This window comes from Bipolaris zeicola (genome assembly GCF_000523435.1).
Source record: "Bipolaris zeicola 26-R-13 unplaced genomic scaffold scaffold_100, whole genome shotgun sequence".
Taxonomy (NCBI): Eukaryota; Fungi; Ascomycota; class Dothideomycetes; order Pleosporales; family Pleosporaceae; genus Bipolaris; species Bipolaris zeicola.
The window spans coordinates 1-23,154 of NW_006912149.1; the positions used below are offsets into that span (position 1 = coordinate 1).

Below are 23,154 nucleotides of genomic sequence, written 5' to 3' on the forward strand. Positions count from 1 at the left end.
GTTACCAAACTGCTCTTTAGCACCAGGCGTCTAGAAAGCTAGCACTAGCTTAACTAGACAAAGGCCGAAGCACCATAGTCACGCAATACAGCACAACGTACCAAATTGTAACTAGTCAGATAGAACGGCCTTTGGCCAAAGTCCTACATAGCCAACGGCTGATACATGACTATAATGGAATAATAATAATGGAATAATAATAACAAATGGCTTCCCTCCCAGACAGGGACATTGCACGATTTTCTGGCTGTACATTCAAAGATGATGCAACATGAGGGTGACTATTTGACCATGTGCAACGATAGATCGGTTTATGGATGTAGTTCCTACGGGCAACTAACGTGCGAAAAGCAAGCTCGCATCCAGAGCCCATCTCCCAGGTACTTGGGTAGCCAAGATCTCCTTCGCATATTCAATATCCACACACACGTATCGAAGACAAGGATTGTTTTATTTGGATAGAAGGCACGGCCGTGCAGGTATTATATGCGATATGGGACGGCCGTTCAGCCGTAGGCGTAGCGTTATATGCTGACGCGAAGATGCAATCGAATCGAGCAATGTCTAGGCCGGGCAAGGCAGGTATGCATGTCAATCTGCTCACGGACACGTTAGGCGTGCAAAAGGCCCCAGCCAGACCGAGGGTGCCCAGAAAAATCATGCAGTCCCGCCCTTTCAATTCCGCGAGGATGCATTCCAGCTACCAGCCAGCGCCGTGCATGTGGAGGATCTGTGTGCGACCTCGTGTTGGGCTTTTTTTCGACCTGCCCTTTTGGGTGCGCCGTTTATCCGCCACAAATTAGTCCATGGCTAGCGTGAGCTGTGTGTGGGCGCAACCAATCAGAACGAGGGCTTGGCGGAACTGCACACCAAGGATACACGGCCATGGACGCCAAGTCGGTCCATCCAGCGACTCTCAAGTGGACCGAGTTACGATAGGACAACACGGAAATATGCTTTCTAGTAACCCACCTAGGACGAGCTTGTTTTTGTCCCCGCGGATCTAGCCCCAATTGGGCAGGAGATATGGTGCAAACCGTCCATCTTTTGACGTCTATGGATTAGTACCTACTGCATTGCCTACGGAATGATGGCATCGTCACTTCAGGTACCGCTCCCGAAAGGACGTGGCCCGCTGCCCGGATGGCAACATGCCTTGCAGCAGGGGTCTCGGACTCAGTTCTCTGTACAAATAATCTGCATGCCCTGCATGGCTTTCGTCTGGTCATCGACCTCGTCCAATTGAGCTTTTACGAAGCTGGTCGCATACACAATGGCTCGTTACCTCAGTGTTGCCGCAGCATTGGCTGCTACTGGCGCGTGTGCGTTCACACCCGAGTACGTTTTTTTTCTGCAGCTACATAGTCCCAATGATAGAATGCTAATAAACCTACAGGTTGCTTCTTAGCACCGTACGTCGCGCTGCCGCCGATCCCAGTCCAGATGGCTCAGTCGCCCTGTTCTCGTACACGCAGTACTCATTCGAGAAGCATGCGCGCACGGCTGGCATGAACCTCATTGATCTCAAGACCGGTGAGGTCACCAAGTCGGGCCTCGACCCCAGCGAGGTCAACGAAGTGGCCTGGATTCCTGGTACCGAGACTGGCATAATCTACATCAATGGCACCAACGAGGAAATCCCAGGTGGTGTCACCCTGTGGATTGGTGATATCAAGGACCCAAGCGCCAGCACTCTTGTTGCTTCTCTGGATGCACCATACTCTGGCTTGAAGGTCGCCAACACCTCTACTGGTGACTTGCACTTCTTGGTCAACAGCTTGGCCTACCCCAATGGCACTGCAGTCAACCCCGAGACCGAAGTCAAGCCAATCTCAACTGCCCGTTACTACTCGGATATCTATGTCCGCCACTGGGATACCTGGCTAACCAAGAACCGCTACCAGCTCTTTGCTGGTACCCTTTCCAAGAACAGCAGCTATGCTCTCTCTGGCGCTGGCGTGCGCAACGTCCAAAGTGGTATTAGCTTCACCACTACTCAGCCTGAAACTCCCGTTCAGCCTTTCGGTGATTCGAGCGACTATGACATCAGCCCCGATGGCTCCATGTATGCTTTCGTTAGCAAGGCTCCTCAGCTTAACAAGGCCAACTACACCGCATCCTACCTATACGTCGGTGCCTTTGCCTCCAACGAGGCTCCCGTTGCTCTCAACGGCCCTAACTCTGAGGCCTTCAAGGCTGGACACCAGGGTGCTTCTGGTCTGCCATCCTTCTCCGGTGACAGCTGCAAGCTTGCATACGTCCAGCAAGACGAGGACTACTATGAGTCGGACAGGTTCAAGCTGTACACCTACGACGTTGCTGTCGAGGGCCAAGGCGTGGCTGCTAGCAACTGGAAGAGCCTGAGTGAGGGCTTTGACCGCTGGGTGCAGGGACCCATTACGTGGGCCCACGACGACTCTTCCATCTACGTCACTGCTGATGACTATGCCCGCGTCAAGATCTTCAACTTCCCAATCACCGCAGATGAGAAGTTTGTTCCCGAGCCACTGACAGGAAACACTTCCGTTTCCGCATTTGCTCTGCTTCCCGACGGTTCACTGTTCGTTGCCGCCACCGCTATCTGGACTCCCAGCGAATGGTACATCCTCGCCGACGGCAACAAGAAGACGCTTCTCGACGCTTCCCAGGTCGACCCCAACCTGGCAGGTCTCAGCTCCAAGACTGTCTCCGAGATTTTCTTCAACGGCTCCAACCCCGAGCTCAAGCAGCAACTCCAGGCTTACGTTGTCAAGCCCACCTTCTACCAGGAGAACGTTACTTACCCCCTCGCTTTCCTGATCCACGGCGGCCCTCAGGGCAACTGGGGCAACAGCTGGTCAAACCGCTGGAACCCACAAGTCTGGGCCGACCAAGGCTATATCGTCGTCGCACCTAACCCAACTGGCTCTACAAGTTTCGGACAGTACCTGATCGACTCTATCCAGGGCGAGTGGGGCAGCTGGCCATATGAAGACCTGGTCAATGCCTGGAACTACATCAACTCCACCATGACCTGGATCGACACCAAGAACGGTATCGCCGCCGGTGCCTCGTACGGTGGATACATGACCAACTGGATCCAGTCCAACGACCTCGGCAACGAGTTCAAGGCCCTCGTCACCCACGACGGTATCTCCAACACCGAGGGCGCCTGGGCCTCTGAGGAGCTCTGGTTCATCCGCCACGATTACGCCGGCAACATCTGGGACTCACCCGCCTACCGTCAGTGGAACCCCCAGAACCACATTGCCAACTGGTCCACTCCCCAGTTCGTCATCCACAACACGCTCGACTACCGTCTCCCCGAGAGCGACGGCATCAGCCTGTTCAACATCCTCCAGGCACGCGGCATCCCCAGTCGCTTCCTCAACTTCCCTGATGAGAACCACTGGGTCCTCAAGCAGGAGAACAGCTTGGTTTGGCACACTGAGATTTTCAACTGGATCAACCACTGGTCCAAGGGTGAGCCTTTGAGCACTACCCCCATTGGCAACTAAAAAACCTGTTGCTAGTTGAGACTTGTTCGCGTGGCAAGATAAGGCTTGCTATGTAGTATTGATAAATGTCTAATGATACCTATTGAGGACAACTTTGTTTCAGTCGTTGCTTTTCTCGTGAAAAATGTATCCGCTGCGATCGTGTCTTATTTGAAGAATCGGCAAAATCCATGAATTGATATCTCAACAGTGCACCACACGCATCTCTCCAATCCCAGAACTACGCCCTTCACCACCAACACCTTCACCACACACACACATATATATACCCTAGCCGCCCCACCACTAAGCGCGCAGCGCCCGCCACCCAGGCGCCCGGGTAACCCACGGGGCAAGCAAAGACAAAACGCCCCCCCCCTTGTCTCCCCGAGACAAAAAAAAGGCCCATGTATATCCGTGCTTGTCCTCAGGCACCCGCACCTCGGTGCTTCCCCGCTTACCCTTAGTTAACCGCTCTTCCCTTCGCATTTCTGGGCGGAGAGGAGCTTGGCGGGGCGGAATGGGGCGATTGGGATGGATAGGGTGATGCGGGATTGGGTTGCGGGAATGGTTATTAGCTAAGGGAGGTTGGGCCAGAGTTAACATGGTGGGTGCGATGGAGGCGCTGTAATCGACGGAAGCAGGTTTCGATTGAAATGCTGGCGTCGATAGGGGTGGTGGTGGTGAGATGGTGGCTCAAGGTGATGGGATCATAAGATGATCATGTTGGTGTTGGCTGACCAGCAACACACACAGGCATCAGGATCGAGAATCGATATCTAGGCTTGTGTTTTTTTTCTAAAGATGTCGAGGCCAGCTTATGATAACGAGGGCATGACTCGTGGTGTTCCTGTTGTGGTGGGGAAGTTGCATGCCAAGCCTTCCATGATGATTCTCTTGCAGCCACAGCGAGGTATAGACGGCAACGACGGGAATGCCGTTTACGCTCAAACGGCTTGAGTTTTGACTGTCCTGGGCGATAAGGGCTTGTTGGGTAGGCAAATGATGCTGTGGCTGGGAAGGGAGGGGGGTTGCCCACCTTCATCCTTCGGCCAAGCCAAAATCCTGCTCATTGTGATATTGTGTGGTGAGTGACCATGCCCTCATTGGGGCATGTGAGCGCGTGATATTCCTCGTTTAGGAACTGCCAGATGCTATTGAGAGGATCGTCCGACCAGACAACAATCAACCAACTCTTGTGCCAAGTCCACGGGAAAGCAGCGGGTCAAGCCCGCGGTGGTTTCATAGCAGAAAAATATCTCCCATGATGTTGCGCCAGGTAAAGCTTCCGCCGACAAACGAAGCCTCGCCGTCAGCCTGCTCGGCCATCTTGACCTGTTCTGTTAAGCGGAGATAAGCTTGAGAAGGGTCGGCGCCGCGCCGTACTGCATAACCCCCCCTTCTCGAAACTCAACTGGGCAACCATTGGAGGATCCCTCTCACAAGGAATATGAATACATGGCATCAGGCCATCGAGCTGCCTGTTCGGGTATGGCCGAGTTACATTGGGATGGCAGCGTGGCTGGCTCGTGAAGTGCCACAGACCGAGGCGGATATGGTGGGTGGAGAGGGGCAAGACGAGCGCCCAGCGGCGCGGAAGGCTGGGCGCCATGGCAGCGCGGCGGCAAAATTTGCGTCCATAGGACACGGTAAATTGCGTTACATACTACTGTGTAGGACGACTACATAGTAGCAGCATTGGCACTTGCTTCGACGTCCAAGTTTTCTTTTTTTTGTAACTGGTCTTGGTTTTTCCTTAGTACGGGCCGAAGCTGAAAGCTTCGCGATGACGCCCGCACTGGTAAGCTTTGGTTATCAGCGTCACACGGGAACTGTGGCACAGCGCGTGTTGTCACGATAAGAGAAGAGCTAGGGGGGGTCTCAGGACACACGAGCGTGAATGGCCGAAGCATCTATCTTGCAGGCGTTATGTGTGGGATCGGCAGCGTCGCCAAGTTCCTAAGCACTGTATCCAAGTCGTCGCCTAGGCCGTTACACCCAGTCCCCATTGTATCTTGGCTCCAATCAACACCTATGAAAGCGGTGAAAAGCTTAACTGCGTGGTTGATTTCGGCGTCGCCCCCAATTCGCTCAAGTCACAAGCTGGTGCTGAAGGCGGCCAGCGCAGGCGAGCCTTTGGTGTTGGGTCTTGACCATGGAGCAGGTTCCCACTAGACTGGGCACCTGGACACCTGCTTGATAGAGGAACCCACAAGGAATACCAAGACCGCGCTGGGTACAAGGGCTGCTATTTGCCGCTCGTTTACTACACACGAGACGGGAATTCTCGAGTATAATTGAAACCGAGTTCCCGGTCCCCTCGCAGGAAGAGTAGCAATCAGCTCGCTCCTCTCATCACTCTTGTTGGAATTTGCGACTACATCTGCTAATCATGGCGGCAAATGCTGGCTCCAACGACGTTGACATGGCCATGTCTCACAAGCCTGAGGCCGCCAAGCCCCTCTATGAACTCGATGAGAAGCGTGCCCTCTCTGAGACCCGCTCGCCTTCGTCCAACGACCACGAGTACCCAGGAGAAGTCTTTGAGGCTGACCTCGAGGGTGAGGAGCCCACCGCAGAGGAACTGAAGACTCTTCCTCGTGTTTCTGGAAAGATTCCATGGACTGCCTTCACCATTGCTTTTGTCGAGCTCTGTGAGCGTTTCGGCTACTATGGCTGTCAAGTACTGTGTAAGTTAAGATTGAATTGAATTTCTTAATCTCTTCACTGACTCTCAAAAGATACAAACTTCATTCAGCAGCCTCTGCCTGTGATCGACGGTGTTGTGCAGACAACCGGTCGTGACCCCAGATCAGAGGGTCAGCCTGGAGCACTTGACATGGGCCAGCGTGCTTCCTTTGGTATCGGTCAATTCAACTCCTTCTGGGCCTATACCACGCCCATCATCGGCGCCATCATTGCTGATGAGTACCTTGGTCGTTTCAACACCATATTCGTCGCCATCGCCTTCTCAATTCTCGGTCACATCCTGCTCATCATCTCCGCCATTCCCTCAGTCTTGACTAGCGGCAATGCCATTGGTCCATTCATTCTCGGTGTCATCACTCTTGGTTTCGGCACTGGAGCTTTCAAGGCCAACATCTCGCCTTTGATTGCTGAGCAATACCGCCAAAGCAAGCCTCGTGTTATCATTGATCCTAAGACGGGTGCGCGTGTCATTTCGGACCCCAACATCACCATCTCCCGTATCTTCTTGTACTTTTACATGGTAAGTTGCTAGTCAGCCCAGCCAAGAAAAGCTCTCGCCCTAACAATTGCTCAGTTCATCAATACCGGTGCTCTCACCGGCCAAATTTCCATGGTCTACGTGGAAAAGTACGTTGGTTTTTGGTGCGCTTGGTTGCTTCCCACAATCATGTTCTGCTTATGCCCTATCGTGCTCTGGTCATGCCGCAACAAGTACCACCGTACCCCGCCCACCGGATCTGTCCTCATCCGCGCCATCAAGCTTTTGAAACTCGCGGTCAAGGGCAAGTGGTCGATCAACCCTGTTAAGACGCGCAAAAACTTCAAAGCCGACAACTTCTGGGAGGATGTTAAGCCTAGCCACCTTGGCAGCAACAAGCCAAGCTGGATGCAGTTTGATGATGCTTGGGTCGACCAAGTCGCGCGTGGATTGAGGGCTTGCTCTTGCTTCACTTGGATCCCGCTTTACTGTAAGTCTTTCTTTGGGCTCAGCCCTTTTGCCAAACTCAAAAACTAACAATGTGAAAAGGGCTCTCATACAACCAGATGAACAACAACCTCACATCACAGGCTGCTACCATGACACGTAACGGTGTCCCCAACGATGTCATCACCAACCTGAACCCCATCTCTCTCGTCATCTTCATCCCAATTGTTGACAATTTCCTGTACCCAGCCCTCCGCAAGGCTAATATCCGCTTTACACCCATCAAGCGCATGGCTTTTGGTTTCATCCTCGCTTCCTTCGCCATGGTGTCCGCAGCTGTTATCCAGCACTACATCTACCAGACCGGCCCTTGCGGCAAGTTCATGAACAGCTGCGACGACCCAGCCCCCATCAACGTCTGGGTGCAGTCTGTTCCCTACGTGCTCGTCGGTTTCTCCGAGATCTTCACTTCCATCACCGGTCTCGAATTCGCTTTCACCAAAGCCCCGAAGAACATGCGCTCCCTTGTTACGTCATACTTCCATTTCATGAGCGCCTTCTCCAACGCCATTGGCCAGGCTTTTGTGTCACTGTCTGAAGATCCCCTGCTGGTGTGGAACTACACTACCGTTGCTATCTTGGCCTTTTGCGGTGGTATCCTCTTCTGGTTCCACCAGCGCAAGACCGACAAGCAGGAAGATGCCCTCAACATGCTTCCCGACTCGACTTATGTCGGCCCAATACGCAAGCGTGTTGGCGAGACTGAAGAGGGCATTGCGGGACACAACGTTGAGGCGCACGTCAGGACTTAGGTTATGCGTTGTAATGAACTTGGGATGATGAATACGCAGGTTGTGTTTATGTACATGATGCTGTGTGTGGCTTTCATACGATTGTAGATACCTAATTGCTTTTGTAGTTGAGCATGAATGAGCTGAAGCTCTCACCATACTAAACTAGTCATGTTTACCTTGTTAATTTTGGCATGTGAAGTGACTGAGAGCTAACCAGAAGATGTCGACATACGAAACAGAGATATTGTTCGTACCTAGTAGTAGATCAACGTATATTTCGTTCTTGTCTAGCTCGTTCCAAAAGGTCAAACCGAGACGATTATGATGGAAGCCGTCAAGTTTAGAGTAAGCCAATAGATATCGACATGTTCCTGCCTCGCTGCTATAGGCTTTGGCAAAACCTCTGGGTTCTTTTATGTTCCCTTGTATTGTCCTTAATATGACATCACTTCTATTAATCGACACAGAAAGAGCCTTGTTCCTTGCATATCGCCGTAGAACTAGACACAACACGTTTAGCTCAACTTACCCTTGCATATATAGCTTGTTCTTTACTGGTTCGTCATGTATGCAAAGTCATGTGAATTCGCACTGTAGAACAGCATCGACAATTTACCAACCTGATTGCCTACACTGATGAAACATGGAACACAATCCGCGATTCACCAAACTAAAGGGACACATTACCCCAGACATCACTAAAAGTCTTCAATACATTTATCATTGAAAATCTTGAGCTTTGAAGAAGAATTTGAATTCACTCCACGCTAAACTTGTTTCTCATTCACTTCAACATTCACCAACCAAATCGCAAGCCCCAAGCGACTCCTCTTCACACCTCACCATTCACCGCCCACTAAACGCCTATCCCACAGTACAGTCTTCTCTATAAAAAAAAAGGATCAACAGCGCCAGCGAAAAATTTCCCCATACTACATCTAATAATCACAGCCATTCCGCATCAACACCACTAACCCAACACAAATCAACACCAACACAACAACGTCCGTAAAAGAGAAATGCCAAACCAACCTACTCAGATCCACGAAGACAACCCCTCCTCCCCTCCCCCCTCCTCCTCCACAACAATAACAACAACAACATCAACCTCCTCAATCAACCCCACAACTTCCATCCTCACCCCCCACCAAAACACCCTCCTATCCACCTACCTCCAACACCACCGCGCCGAAACCCAATGCATGAACCTACTCGTCTCCCTGGACATAAGCATAAGGCGCGAGCGCGACGAGCCAGGGATACGGCATCTAGAGCGGTACATGGCGAGGGTGAGGCTGCGGTTGGTGGGGGTGAGGGAGGAGAGGCGGAGGGCGGAGGCGAGGATTGATGCGGAGGTGGAGAGGTTGAAGGGTGTAAGGGGTGTGGAGGCGAGGATGCAGGTTGAGGAGATTAGGAGGGTGGTGGGGAGGGGGAGGGGGAGGGGAGTGGAGTGTTTGCGGTAGATGGGAGGGAGTAAGAGGGTTGTGGGATGGCTTGAAGAATGGTGATGATACATTTGCGTGGAGTGTTTGCGGTAGATGGGAGGGAGTAAGAGGGTTGTGGGATGGCTTGAAGAATGGTGATGATACATTTGCGTGGAGTTATTTGATGGGAGACTTGCATGTGTGACTTTTTTTTCTTTCAATTTGTCATGTGTGGTTTTGGGGTCACTCTGTTTAATTCAATGCATGTTTTTCTTTCTCAAAAACAATATACATTTATTTCATTAAGGGTGGTCGTAACAGTACCAAAATCGCTCTGATACTTCATAACTTAGTGTACAAGGGGGTATATGCGGAGGGCTGAGGGGAAAGTTGGGATGAGTTATAGTACAGAGTCAAAGTACATGCACGAGAAGCGCTCAAAATACTTTTTGAAACATTAAAGAAGTGAGATTTTGCCATCATTAGGGTGAGTGGACTTTGTTTTGTTGCCTTGAATTTTGCTCAGCCATGGGTCCACAAGACTCAAGCAGAGCGCTCATCAAGGCTATTTTGGGAGTCGGACTGTGCCTCTTCAGTGTGAGGCTGCGAGATCTCACCGAGACACCACATGCATATCTCCCTGACATGCGTTGACCCGCAACAGCACTGCGCCACATGGTCAACATATGTATCACGGAGAGTCGTTTCTTCGTTTTCGTAACATCGTAAACAGAGCCATCGGTCGAGAAAACGACTGCGAAGGCTGCACTGGCACTGGTGAATTGAAAGATCCGTTCGTTGCTTTGGTATGCCTGAGGGAAGATGATTATCGCAAAACCGGCGTTTTCTTCCTTCTGTAGTTTGGTATAATGATCGGAGAACAGGTGATGGGTGGGCTACGTTTGAAGCCACTGGTCCGGCAAATGTGCATGTGCCAAGATCCAAGTTTAGGAAATCGTCGACGCACTCGGGCGGGCCGAAGCTTTCCTCCTCAAGGGGTACATCAATAAACCCCTGATCGTGGTAGGGCGCAGTTGTGGCAGGTGATGGGGCTTGCCATTGTGGTGTAGTGAGATCATCTTTCAGGTGGTGGGGGCTCAATATGGGTATCTCGGACGGCGAGAGAAGGATGAAACCGCTATAGTTGGGCAGCTCGTCATCTTCGCATGGCTTCTCGAAGATACTCTGGTATACACAATGGATGCGGCATTCGTTGCAAGTCGTAACCTTGCAGTTTGTGCAGGGACGAGACTCGGCGACACCGTCTATTGCCCCACATTCGACGTATTCACTGCATTCGTATGCATAGAAGAAGGACGACTTGACATGTCGTTCTCTTCGTATCCGGACACCCTTTCCGGAGCATCTCAACTTGCCAAGCAAGTTTTCTAGGCTACCAGGTTGTGGGACAAGTGTCTGGTATATAGACTTTGAGCACAACAGGAGCGCTAGTAGGTCGTCGGGGTAAAGACAAGAAAGGACGTTCTCAAGAAGACCATACTCTCGCAGAGCCACTAATAGAGGACAAGACGGTGTTGACCCCGCGGCGCTGTCCTGTCGGCTCTTCTTTCGCTTCTCGTGCATCTTGTCTGACGATCTCTGGCGCTTCAGTAGTCTTGAGGGCGTTGTCTCACCGCACTCCCCATTTTGGGATTCACAAGACAGCGTAGGCCCATTTACGAGCATCTGACTGTCTATTGATCGAGGGGCCATAATGATCTTGAAGCTCCTGGAAAGTGATAAGCAGGGGTATATGCAGTATAAAAGGGTAGTGCAAGGCCATCACGGACCATGCAGTTCATGATGACAAACCACACTACTGGACATAGGCTGGGGATTTGATCATTTGGTAGAATGCTTCCGGACTGACGTACTTCACTTTGATGTCGAAACGTATATGCAGCTTCCCGCGCCTCGATAAGCGCTTAAAAGCTGGTCGACTCCAGGCCGGGGTCCATGTTATTGTCGTCACGTTTTGCCGGTTTGGCGGGTATTTCAGAAAAAAGACGCGGTAGAGGCAGTCGTCTGCTGAAGTATAGACGTGATGGTTTGACAGGTTCGTTGGCGCGTAGTGAGGCGTCAGTAGTGTCAAAAACGGTATTACAACAGTGTTGTTGTGGGGACAAAATTCGAAAATCATCGGACCGGAAAGTGTGCCGGAATGAAACGGAACTTCGTTCCGATGACTTCCGAGCGCCAAATCAGCCCTGATGACATAATCGCACCTCGGCCACTCCAGCCGTTCACCCGTTACAAAACAAGAAAATGCCACTCACCCTTCGAGGTGGCAGTCAGGGTGAATAGCTGTATTGGTGCAGACCCGAGATTGTGCCTCTGGTGAGAATTTTTATTATCTATCATAAGCTCAGGCCGCAAAGTTTCAAAGTGCACGGTTCCTGTCATTCGGCCGTTTGGCTTAATGTGGTTGGCAATTGGGCAGCACGATTACACAAATGGTACTGCCAAAAATATATCTTAGAGACTAATATTGTTGCCCAACAATTTGGATACGCATGGGCTCTTTGCTTGCTCTTCATCCTGAGGGACCTTTCATCTGCTCCGACATGTGTCCCACCAGGTCTGTTCTAGACCATCACTCAGTTCTTCTTATCGGGGATAGAGTAGCAGCATCCGATATCGAGCACATTGTAGAAGGTGCAATCCCGCTGTACCCAAAAGCCGCCTTTTTCGTAACAAGTTGCCTTGGTGGTGCAGATTCCAGAGGGGTCGGATCGTCCGCAGGGCGCTGGGTAGGGATCTGAGGGAGCCCCTAAAGCAACAGACGTGAGAGCTGTGACAAGGAGGAACTTCATGTTTAAGATGAATTAGGCTTTTAGAAATTGGGTTTGAAATTCAGGGAGTAGTGTGGAGATTGTATCCCTGTGATGCACTGACTTTGATTTTGTGCAGATGCAAAAGTGAAGCTGTTTAAGTACTGTATATCCTTGTCTGAGACGCCGCTGACATGATCGCAGCACACTTGTTGTGTTCGTGCTACTATGCAAGACGAGGCAGGAACGGCTGCAATGATTGGGCATCCAAAGGCAGTGTGGAACATATCCGGTTCATGTTAGTTCTTGGCCATAGACCGTCGCATTTAGCTCCAGTTAGCTGGGCGTGCTGTATATCGAGTCCAACCCCTCAGCCAATACGTTTGCCAGACGTTCGATCATCGACGCATTGCTCGTATAGGTATATTATGTCGGGATGCTTAGCGCGTCGGTTAATGTGGCTTCCCCAGATTCTTGTTACTCCAGAACGCATGATAAGGCACTAGTGATTCTACCATAGTATTGAGACGTCAGTATGTATGTGCCATTCATTCACATGGCAGAGGCTGGTATAATCAAGGGAGCTGAAATCGCAGCCCCTGTTGGAGTTGCGTGATGTCGTCGACCCCGAGGATTTGCAGCTGTTGGGACGTTGTTGAGAGGACGCCACGTTTAGGGTGGCCATGACCACCATGGAATACGATGTGTAATAGCTTTCAGGAGACAGGTATCAACTCCTCGGAGACGTGGTAGGCCTGCAGGTCAGTCGCAAACCCTGGTCAAAAGCAATGTCATGAAAAATTCTTCTGCTGACCATGGCAAATTCAGGCGATGCGTGTCATTTGGTGAGGCAGAGCTGGATGCACGAGACATGGGATATCAGCGTGGCAATGTGGCGCATGCAAGGCGAAGGGGGGGTTGTAAAGGCACGCAGGCACAGGGATGGCGTCTGTGTTTTGTAGTATGATGTACTTGGTAGTAGCACAGGCTGGGGCACACGTGGTGGCACACTACTCCAGGAACACGTGCACGTGCGTTATCGCTGTTATCTGTGCCAAAGTCATGTGACATGCGAACGGGCATGGATGGTGGCGCGGCATTTATGCACGCACACACATCTTCTAATTTTGTCCTAAGAAATTGGCGCATACTAGAAGAGTAAGGAAAGATGACCGGCACGTTCTCGGCTACGTCCGTTGCTGCAACTACTCGACAAGCCCATAGTAGGAGTAAGCGGTGCAGGGCCTGGGGGTGAGTACGTCACTGAAACACGTTTTGGTGTGTGTATCGCCGCGATGCAGCCTTTTCTCCAGTGCTAACACACATGTAGCAGCCAGCAGCGACGCCCGAATGTAGCCGCGCATCCCTAGGCTTAGAGGCGGCCAAGCATGAACAGCGTCGACGAGGGCGGCATGGGCCTGCCAGTCGCCCTGGGGCAGTGAGTCGTGGCGTGGTATCAGCAGCAGGCCGTCTGCAGTGTGCAGGGAGCAAATTTGTTCCAAAAAGCTTCTAGAAGGAAAGTTTTTCGGGCAGTCGAGGTTGCATCGGGAGCCGGTTGGCGCCGACGGTTGCCCACACGCTTGATTGGAAGATGCCGGCGCCCCAATGTACAGGGGGGTCGCCAGCGCGCAGGGCCTTCTCCACCTTTTGTTCTCAGCATCAGCCGCATGCCCTGACCGCGACCTCACTTCATAGCACGGCCATGCTATGGTCGCTCTCCCGCATTTCTTTATCAGCTTCCGACAAACCTCCCAGTTCGTCTCCACACACTATCCCATCCCCATCCGCTGCCTGGATAGCCCTACGCTATCTCCGCTATGCCGACTTGATCACTACTGTCCACTCTCGAGCATTGCCCTTCAGATCAGGCTAGAACCTTGGCTATCAAAATGGCCATGGCTCCACGAAAAGGCACGCGACGGGCGTGTGACCCTTGCTCCGTCAGTACGTCTCAGTCTCGGCTCTACACACATGCTCACAATTGACCCTCTCCTCCCTCTGTCCAGGAAAAGTGCGCTGCGATGGCAACCAGCCCTGTGCAAGGTGCGAGGCCGCCAAGTGGGACTGCACCTATCTCAAAACACATGGAAAGAGCGGCCCCAAGGGACCGCGCCGGACCACTGAAGCCGCCATTAGAAGACTGCAAGAACGCAGCAAGACTGGCTGTGATAGATCGAGGAGCGCTAGTGAAACCAGCATCGATACCGGCAGTCCCGTTGACGAGCTGCCCTACATCTCTCCAATGCCTCCCTTAGGCGAACCAAGCACCTATTCCAATGGATGGCCTGACGTTATGAGTCCCACACTCTCCAGCACTCCCCAGGAACCCCAGAGGATACCGGTAGCCTGTCTCTCGCAGTATCTCGAAATCTACCAGGCACGTGGCTATGGCATATGGCCAGTTGTTGATGCCGAAACACTAACTGCACGACTCTTGACCCACCCTCACGATGTAGAGGCCTATGCACTGGCCACTGCCATATGCGCCGCTATTGTGAGCCAGTTCTCTATTGATGTTGAGCCGGGAAGTCCGGTCGAAGGCCCTTACCGCGTCTCGAGCGGCGCCTTCGAGTCAGAGGCAAGAAGAGCCAGAGATGAATCCGATCATCTGGAAAACATCACCATGTCGTCTCTTTTGGGCAGTTTCTTCTTGCATGTTTACTCTGCCAACGTCGGCCGAATGAATGCTTCAACCGTCTTGCTCGGAGAGGCCATTTTCAAAGCTCATGTCCTTGGCCTGCACAACCCAACGCACTACCAGATCATGAATGCAGAGCAGACACAGTATGCTTTACGCGTCTACTGGCTCCTCTTCATCACCGAGCGCGCCCATTCCTTGCAGCACGATGTCCCGACGACACTCAAACGCTCACCAGATCTTCCGAGCCTTCAAGACTTGCGCGATGGATCTGTCACGCCTGCATTCGTCCAGCTCTGTCGACTTTTCAATATCCTCGATGTCACGATAACGGCGGACCCCGCTAGTGCTCGTCGAGCACTCGCCGTGGCTCAGCACCAGCTGAGCAGTGATGAAGATCCCCGCAGTCTCGAAAACGAACTCCAGCGTGCTGATATCACAATGACACAACAATGGATGCGTATTTTTCTGTGGCAGCATGCGCTCAATGTTACCAACCTAAGCAGTCAACCAAGTCAAGATGAAGAGTTTTCGTTTCGTTTCCCTGCCAGGGTGGCACAAAACGTGCTCAGCAATTTAAGCAGTCTTTCTCGCGAAAGTGTAGAGGCGCATGGACCTGGCATGGTATGACCCAACTACAGTCAAGTTACTTACTCTGCTAACTTTTGCAACAGGAGTCTAAGCTTTTCGACGTAGCAAACTCACTTGCTGACGTTATGATGATCATGCCGTCACTAAATCATGAGTCGCATTTCGATATTGGTCCTAGAGATCTCATGCATTCGCTTTCTCAAGTGCTCGCTGGCTTTCGAGGCGGCAATCCTGCTGTCATAAACATACTACAAGAGAAGCTCACTGCGCTTGGGCTCAGTGTTGGATCTCCACAAAGGTTACTGGAGCTCTCTTCGCCCGAGGAAGAGCAGGACGAGTACCAGCCTAGGCCCATGCGAGGCTCGTCACCATATGGGCCACTTGCAAACGACCCGCCGATAATGTCGCCTCTTCCACCTCCTATGAGCATGAACGGTAGATATTGATCCATTTCTATGCTTCCAAGATGCACAAACTCATAAATCACTGGACGTTGTATAGTCTCCGAAAAGAAGCGTCAAGACAGTGCGGATCGCTGATTGGTTCGTATCCAATGTGGCGTACCAAAACTTTCAGCAAGATTTGCTCGCTTTGACAGAAACACTTCAACCATGGCGCATGGGGTTTTCTGCGGTAGCTCAAGAAACTGATATTTGACCGATGGGTGGCCGTAGACGAATGCCGATGACAAGCTTCAATCACAGGAATCCCGCGAACACCAAGCCTGGCATGCCAGCGACCTAAACCCTGAACGGTACTCAGAGTGGCTGCACAGTTATACCAAAATGTTCTGCCTAGCTCTGCTCCCAACTTTGACGTATTGGATCCCCGAGTATGCAGTTACCAGGACTTTCGACAGTCCCCTATGTGCAAGCCTTTCCGACACTCAAGCTTGTCCATATTGGCAGTTGGGAAAGCCGCCCAATACACCAACATAGATGTTGATATTCATGCTCAAAAAGCTCATTAGCTTTAAATCAGCATACGGTGGCCTTAATGCTGTTTCTGTCCACGGATGATACTAGGGCAACTGAGGCAGCTTGCGTAATCAAAGGCATTCTGGAAGATCCTAGCCTCAACCAGCCGCCGATCATTACACTAGTGAACCACAGGCACTGGAGCAAGGCTATATCGTTCACTGCAGAACGTAAGCGCCGAAAGTGCCCCTTCGGGCGGGTGGGGCACTGTATGCTCTTACGTGCCATTGTTGCGTAAACCTCACATAACAAGCGGGCAGTCTATCTGGGTTTGAAGCAACTGTAGAGGCCAAGGGAAAAGCCATAGAGGCTAGTACTGATCAAGACTCTAGCGGATCAGCCCGCAGCGCTCTCCAGAAATCGCTTCTAGGGGAAAGGCTCAGTCGCGGTGACCATTGTACTTCGTTTTCAGAGTCTTCTCAACTTCATTGAAATCTCTCAGCTTTATACTTTGGGTCACTCTTGTTCTCAGAGTCTTCATCGTCATACGGCCCTATTTTCTTTAGTCCGGCAGTGTAAATTTTCAAATTTTTGTGGTGAACGTCTTTCCCATACCCCGTGACCGTTTGGAGTGGCTTCTCTGCCGCTCCACCTCAATCTCCGTTGGTGCGTTGAAGTTCCCGCTTATACTCCTCATTTCGCCTTGCGATTTGTAGTGCGATGACGAAGCTGTGTAGTAGGATCCAGCTGAGGAAAGTCTCTCTGGACGATGAGATGGAGCACAATACGCAAAGCACCGCCTTGTGTATGTCCTTCTCAGTTGTTCCTTTTCGATGTATGATAGATCCCTACACATGACCTTTAGTGCCCCTGAAAGACCGCTTGAGCTTATTCTCCCCTTCTACACCGATATTGGTCGCCTGTACGCTTTACTGTGTGAGCTGCCATTATGCGAATATGGCACCGCTCTCATGAGGACAGAGTTTGATGAGCTTTCGCGTTTGTTTTGTTTGCTCGCGTTGCTACCTGAAGTGTGGGGCTAGGTACGTATGTGAGGGGTGAAGACGTTGTTGATATAGATCGTATCTGACATCGTCAGTTGGCTAGTAGCGACACGTGGATTCGATATAATTTCAATAGAGGAGATCGACTTAATTATACAACTGTCGTTTACTTGCACGATATGGTCGTGAGAAGATGGGCGAGTACATGAATGTAGCAGATGCAGTCCAGCGCCAAGCAAAGCGTGACGATATGCAAAGTGAAAGCGGAATCCCTGTGACCAGTGATTGTCAACACTCGCGCTCACTGCGAAAATCTGGCCGCCCGTCGTGTGCTAGCACATTGTTCGATGACTCTTTTTCATATTTGTTTTCGCTGCAACCCAAACACACGACGCTTCAGTCATTACGAAAACAACTCGACCAAAGCATTCGACCCCCAACTGCGCATTCGAGCTGAAACGAGAACATGGCACCCTCGCCCACCGATCTGGGCACAAGGATGATGCGTAGTCTGTTGACGCGTGGCGACAAGGATAAAGTACCCGCCGAGCTCAAAGGAGCGCTCTCGCTACTACAACTGTCGGATCTCGAGGGACTCGAAGAGCAGTTTCTCGCTACCGATGCATTTCTCAAGCCATGGGCTGTGTTTCGCGATTCTCTCTTTATTGTGAAGCCTGGTGCAATTACGGCCGCGACTGCAGTTGTTACAAGCGATGGTGATAGAGAAGGTATCTCGCGCACGGACTTACTGTGGTTTTATACACAATTCGACCAAAACACGTATCGCCACCATCCCAGTGTGGATACCAGTAGTATATTCTGTGCCATCGACAAGCAAGACTGGCGTGTTGAGGAGTATGAGAAGCACCTCTTCGTGTGGCTGCTACAGACGTTCAAAGTCGGCAAAGCGCACAACCCGTGGGGATTCGATTACTTTCAACTGCGAAACATTTGCACTGCTTGGCAAGCAGTGTTTGTACCGATTGTAGATGCAGTCCGTGCCTCATACAGTATCAAGGGTCGCCGACACTATGGGCGCCTCGCGCTCTTCGTCGAGGAGAGATGCTCCTCTGGTCTTGCCTTCCCCAAGGAAAACGTCAACATCCCCCCGGGCAATCTGATATCTTCAACTTCTTATCGCGTCTTACTCATGCCAAAGGATACCAACGAATCAGGTGTGCTGACACGAAAGCATTACGACGAGACTGAGAAGGAACTTCGTTCTGTCTATCCCCAGTACGGCGGCTTAGTTGAACGCCCAAGGTTCAAACAAAAGATGGAGGTGTGGCTAGAGGAACAACGAGCGCGGGCAAATTTGAGAAAGGCTGTTGAGCGGCCTAATGAAGCCAAGCATCCTCAACTTGATATTCTCAAGCGCGATGACCGTCGAACTCCGGTGAAGAAGATACTCTCAGGCAAGCACGATATGGACCCAGAGAAAGATTGTAGTGCCAGTCCAATCAAACGCTACTCGAACAGCTTACGACGCTCGCTATCTCGTAGTGTGTCTAAGCAGATGCCAAGGGAGGAGCCGAAGAGTCCGTTGCATGGAGTCACGCGTCAGCTCTTCATACCTGACGAGCCGCCGTCGCCTGGCCTACTGAATGGGCAAACCAACTCGACAACCCAACGAAATGGGAGCTATGCTTCAACGTACTCAACTAATACGACTATTGTTACACCTTGGCCTCGTGTGGACACACAACGCAAATCATCTGAGCAAAGCGTCTACGATTCAGTCCGCATATCCAATTCATTCAGCCCTTCGAATGAGACACAGACTCTGCAAGCATATACAAAAACCAATGGACCAGAGTCATTGCCTGAGGGTCAGATCACTGCCCTTCTGCATCCTTTGCATCGAAGTAGGAGCATGCAACGTGAGCAGCAAGATGCACACACCCCAGCTAGCGACCAAAACTCACATGCGGAGTTACATATTCCAAGCAATAACGGTAGCGAGGGGGAGAAAAATCCATCGCTGGCGAACTTAGAAGCAGTCAGAAAAAAAACTGGTCGGACCCTAGAGACGAAGCGGCCCGCAAAACCACCAACCCGCTTGCCTGGACCAATCAAACCTGCTCCATATACTGGCCATTTGCGGGTCGCTTCAGAAAACAATAACCGTACCGTACTGCCCAAGTCCCCTGGGGGACCCGATACAGGCTTTCCAAAGCCAGTCGCGTGGCCAGGTACCTCCCCAACCAATACATCAGTATTGTCCTGCATAAACAACGAGGACAACTTTGCGCCGCCTGTCCCAACGAAAAGCCCTATGCGAGGGGGCAATACACGAGGCTATACTGGCATTCCCCAGTCACAACAGAGGATATGTTTTGGGCCCGATCGTGACTTGACCCGCATAGTGTCGAAAGAAAACATTCGTGCTGCACTTGGCGGACACTCAAGGGACAACTCAGAAGAAGGTGCTTTGCCACCGCCATCCAGACCAATGCGCAGCGACCAGGATGCAGTGACCACTTCGGGGGTTGCTGTGCTGCAAACGTTCAACACACACATGTTCCCGCGCAAGGCAAATCGAAAGGGTACCCCGGTGGGAGCATGGGTCGGTGCACGGAAAAGCAGAAACACAACTGGCGAGCCTCACTAGTTGGATGTTTTCTAGGGGAAAATGAAGACTAAGGAGAATCAGGTACGGCGACGAGAGTAATGTGTAATGTTCGGGACGGGGGGCTTGTCAGTGCTCCCATATCCCAGATGATCACGGCAGCGCCTGAACAAGCAACTTGACCGCCATTGTGAAGAAATTCTCACTGGTGCAGATCGAATGTGTTTGTCATTCTGTATCTCTGCGAACACTGTATCAACGAGTCTGAAGTCATTCGTTTCATGGTCGCTGTTGATACTGGGGCGAAGGGGTACTATCGGGAATGGAGTGAATGGAATGCAAAGGCGATGTATTTTATGAATAATGAATTACGTTTGCAATATAGCGTGTTGCCAAATGTCATGTGAGGATTGTAACCACTGAGAAGGAGGTGTGGTGGTGGTGGCGCCCCACAAGAAAATGTCACGCTAGCCTCACCCTGGTGATAACATTGCCGAACGTCATCAACTATCACTTGATGTAGCCTGATATTGCCGACAGAATAAGCAAGAGAGTCATTCCCACGCGCACAAAAACACACCGAAAACTTACTCTAAATTAAGGGTTAAATTACAATTGTTGCGTATGCTTACACTAAATATTTCGACCAGCCCGAGCCATGTCCTTGAACAACCCTGGTAAATGACCATCGCAATGCAAACTGAGGGACCTCATCAACACCTCAACAGGAGAGGGTGGTCTCCATGCTCCACACCCTACCAACTAGAAGAAGTAACGTTTATGCTAATGGGGTGTCTACCGAATACCTAAAAAAAAAGCACATCCAGGTACCAGGAATCAACACTCTCTACACCCAAGTCGCCATCCCTACGGGAACCTGAATATACATCGTAGAATTCCTACATGATTGGCGATTCTCGAAGGGGAATCACATGCATCATGGACTCACTGCACTCATCCCATTGGACCGAACGAGAGCGAAGAACAGGGAACCGGGCTAGAGCGTTTGAGATGTCAAAGTCGACCAAAGGAAAGACACCAGCATGCGTAAGCTGGACACGTCAGACGAAGAAACATTGTAGGGGTCATATGATGCCCGATTTTATGGAATTACAAGCCTCAACATCGCTTAGATGTTCGATGTGTAGACCCACCGTCAATATGTCACCCCTTTACGCGTTGAGAATCTAGAAGTCAACGAACACTAGTTTCGACATGTATTCATCACGTATGTGGCGTGCATGAAACATAGAGTTCTGTCTAATAATGACGTGCAGCCGTTATCTAAGACACAAACGCGGAGACCTTCCACGACTACCCAATGTCTCGGTATGCGACGAAGCTGATCTTCGGTACTCCGTTGCGGCTGGACTTTGTACGGTACGTTAGTAGGTAAGGGTACCGGACATCAAACGCACGGAGTTCCGAGGGTGATACACCCAGGCATCTCTCCAGCCTTCGCGATCGTGAGACAGAAAACCAATTCCACGTGTCAGCACCATGAATAAAAAAACAAAATAATTGCGATTCTCGTTCGAAAGGGATAAGAACAACAGTCAATTTACAGCCGTGTTTGCAAAGTACAAGCCACGCCTCGCACGCATCGGGAGTGGGGGGCGGTTTTGCTATACCTCATTCGGTTACCTGCAGAATGCATTACACTCATTGATCCCAGAGTGACCTACCTTGCGTCGCACGTATTGTCCATATTTTGCCTCCTTGTGGCTTGGATACATCTGCAGCTGCAGCGTCCAGGCCTGCGAGAAATTGAGCGGGGCAAAACGGCCGAATTCATCTCGAGCAGTATTTGGATGAACCAAACCCCCTCCCGAGACAAAATTACGCTACCAATCGAAGCATCAGCAGCGCAAACATGGGCGGTTATTTTTCTTCACAGCGCGAACACGGACCCAAGAGCGATACAAGACATACGACTGAGACCGGACCGTTTTGTGTGGTTTGTGGTGGGCCGTTTGATGTTGAAGGCGAGGTTTACAATATCGATCCCAAAGACCCGCAGTTCCAAGTACGGTGTTTCTCCTCTCTAGAAATATTTCCTTTTTGGGTTACAAACTGATAAAAATCAAGTGGCTATATCATCTTCGTCTTATTGGTAATGTTGACGATGTATACCACCATGTGGTAGCTAGTGATGGACACTCGTGAGTACTCAAGCTCCCCTGTTGTGCAACTTCGCTAAATTATCAGAAGACCCATCAACACCTCTGATCAGCCCGAAATCTTTGTCTCCGGGCCTGCTCGTTTTAGTCTTACTGGATCTGGATTTTACCACGTTGCTGGATATGAAGGGCAAAACGATATCTGGGTCGACGCCCTCTCACACATTCCCGGCCATGGTACCCTGTTCCCCTTGCACGATTGTTGCCTGGATACAAGCTGTAGAGCTATAGAGTATCACCAGTCTAAACAAGAAGAGTGCGATGACAAAACAGCTCTCGAAGTATTAGTTCAACTGCTCAACAGTCGCTTCACTGAACGACAGATCCACGACGGGTCGCTTCGGTCAATCAATGATCTATTCGATCTGTCTTCTCAATGCAGCGTCTATGGACCTAGAAGCGTACTGGCTCTGACGAAATTGGAGTGGTGGGGAGGCGGTTACGACGTAAGTCTCAACAACCTTCAATCTAGAACGCAAACCTAACACTACGCAAGCGTTTCTTCACCAATCCCATCGAGGAAGTCGATACCACCGCTTTTGTGCAAAGTATTCTACAGAGCTCGCCACGCACCAGAGATGAACCTAAATTTACCGAAATACCAGCTCGCAGGCATCAGAACTTGGAGCGTCTCCCAAAAGAACTCCTAGATGAGGTTTGCAGCTACCTGCCAATCCCATCAACTATAGCGCTTCACCGAACTTCCAAGATACTCACGTTACAGATCCCGCTTGACTCCACCTTCTGGCGCAACAGTCTTGGTGATGGAAGCTTGCATCCACATATCTGGGACCTGGACACGAAGCGCATCGACCAGCAGTTGCCACAACCTGACATAGCACCTCTGGATCCTACCGCTTCTTGGGACTGGAGGTGCGCAGCCAAAATCCTTGCAATGAAGCGCTTTCCTGTCAGTGGGCGTGACGACCGCTTGGTCGATGTGCCCGCTGGCTTCTGGAATCGATGTAGGATATGGGCTACTATCGAGGAAGTGCTTCAGCAACACGTCTTGGAGTGAGCAACTGCCTGAGTTCCGATGATAGAATTCAGAATGCCGTATGTCATGAGATCCGCATCTCTACAAGATTCTTTGTCTATATTTCTAGGTGCATCCAGCCTGGTGTTCGCACCTCTTGACGCCGCCATCCCACAACCA

At 51.1% G+C, this 23,154-nt stretch overlaps 9 protein-coding genes across 9 annotated transcripts; 6 read left to right on the forward strand and 3 right to left on the reverse strand.

Annotated features, from left to right (window-relative positions):
- Positions 1-1,273: 1,273 nt before the first annotated feature.
- Positions 1,274-3,497, forward strand: COCCADRAFT_99018 (uncharacterized protein; the record flags this gene model as incomplete). The annotated part of the gene is made up of 2 exons (XM_007715206.1): positions 1,274-1,338; positions 1,397-3,497. The coding sequence occupies 2 exons, from the start codon at positions 1,274-1,276 to the stop codon at positions 3,495-3,497; spliced, it is 2,166 nt and encodes a 721-aa protein (XP_007713396.1).
- Positions 3,498-5,868: 2,371 nt separating this feature from the next.
- COCCADRAFT_5951 (uncharacterized protein) lies at positions 5,869-7,922 on the forward strand (the record flags this gene model as incomplete). The annotated part of the gene is made up of 4 exons (XM_007715193.1): positions 5,869-6,166; positions 6,218-6,705; positions 6,760-7,153; positions 7,213-7,922. 4 exons carry the CDS (start codon positions 5,869-5,871, stop codon positions 7,920-7,922), a joined length of 1,890 nt encoding a protein of 629 aa, XP_007713383.1.
- Positions 7,923-8,923: 1,001 nt separating this feature from the next.
- On the forward strand, positions 8,924-9,367 carry COCCADRAFT_99059 (uncharacterized protein; the record flags this gene model as incomplete). The annotated part of the gene is made up of 1 exon (XM_007715207.1): positions 8,924-9,367. The coding sequence occupies one exon, from the start codon at positions 8,924-8,926 to the stop codon at positions 9,365-9,367; it is 444 nt and encodes a 147-aa protein (XP_007713397.1).
- A 504-nt stretch (positions 9,368-9,871) lies between these two features.
- Positions 9,872-11,041, reverse strand: COCCADRAFT_37729 (uncharacterized protein; the record flags this gene model as incomplete). Its single annotated transcript, XM_007715208.1, has 1 exon — positions 9,872-11,041. The coding sequence occupies one exon, from the start codon at positions 11,039-11,041 to the stop codon at positions 9,872-9,874; it is 1,170 nt and encodes a 389-aa protein (XP_007713398.1).
- Positions 11,042-11,925: 884 nt separating this feature from the next.
- COCCADRAFT_99054 (uncharacterized protein) lies at positions 11,926-12,141 on the reverse strand (the record flags this gene model as incomplete). The annotated part of the gene is made up of 1 exon (XM_007715209.1): positions 11,926-12,141. One exon carries the CDS (start codon positions 12,139-12,141, stop codon positions 11,926-11,928), a length of 216 nt encoding a protein of 71 aa, XP_007713399.1.
- Positions 12,142-13,988: 1,847 nt separating this feature from the next.
- Positions 13,989-15,774, forward strand: COCCADRAFT_37731 (uncharacterized protein; the record flags this gene model as incomplete). Its single annotated transcript, XM_007715210.1, has 3 exons — positions 13,989-14,043; positions 14,106-15,361; positions 15,412-15,774. 3 exons carry the CDS (start codon positions 13,989-13,991, stop codon positions 15,772-15,774), a joined length of 1,674 nt encoding a protein of 557 aa, XP_007713400.1.
- A 1,054-nt stretch (positions 15,775-16,828) lies between these two features.
- On the reverse strand, positions 16,829-17,101 carry COCCADRAFT_99053 (uncharacterized protein; the record flags this gene model as incomplete). The annotated part of the gene is made up of 1 exon (XM_007715211.1): positions 16,829-17,101. One exon carries the CDS (start codon positions 17,099-17,101, stop codon positions 16,829-16,831), a length of 273 nt encoding a protein of 90 aa, XP_007713401.1.
- A 650-nt stretch (positions 17,102-17,751) lies between these two features.
- On the forward strand, positions 17,752-19,860 carry COCCADRAFT_99016 (uncharacterized protein; the record flags this gene model as incomplete). The annotated part of the gene is made up of 1 exon (XM_007715212.1): positions 17,752-19,860. One exon carries the CDS (start codon positions 17,752-17,754, stop codon positions 19,858-19,860), a length of 2,109 nt encoding a protein of 702 aa, XP_007713402.1.
- A 1,831-nt stretch (positions 19,861-21,691) lies between these two features.
- On the forward strand, positions 21,692-23,016 carry COCCADRAFT_5955 (uncharacterized protein; the record flags this gene model as incomplete). Its single annotated transcript, XM_007715194.1, has 4 exons — positions 21,692-21,844; positions 21,907-21,980; positions 22,030-22,444; positions 22,495-23,016. The coding sequence occupies 4 exons, from the start codon at positions 21,692-21,694 to the stop codon at positions 23,014-23,016; spliced, it is 1,164 nt and encodes a 387-aa protein (XP_007713384.1).
- Between the last annotated feature and the right edge of the window lie 138 nt (positions 23,017-23,154).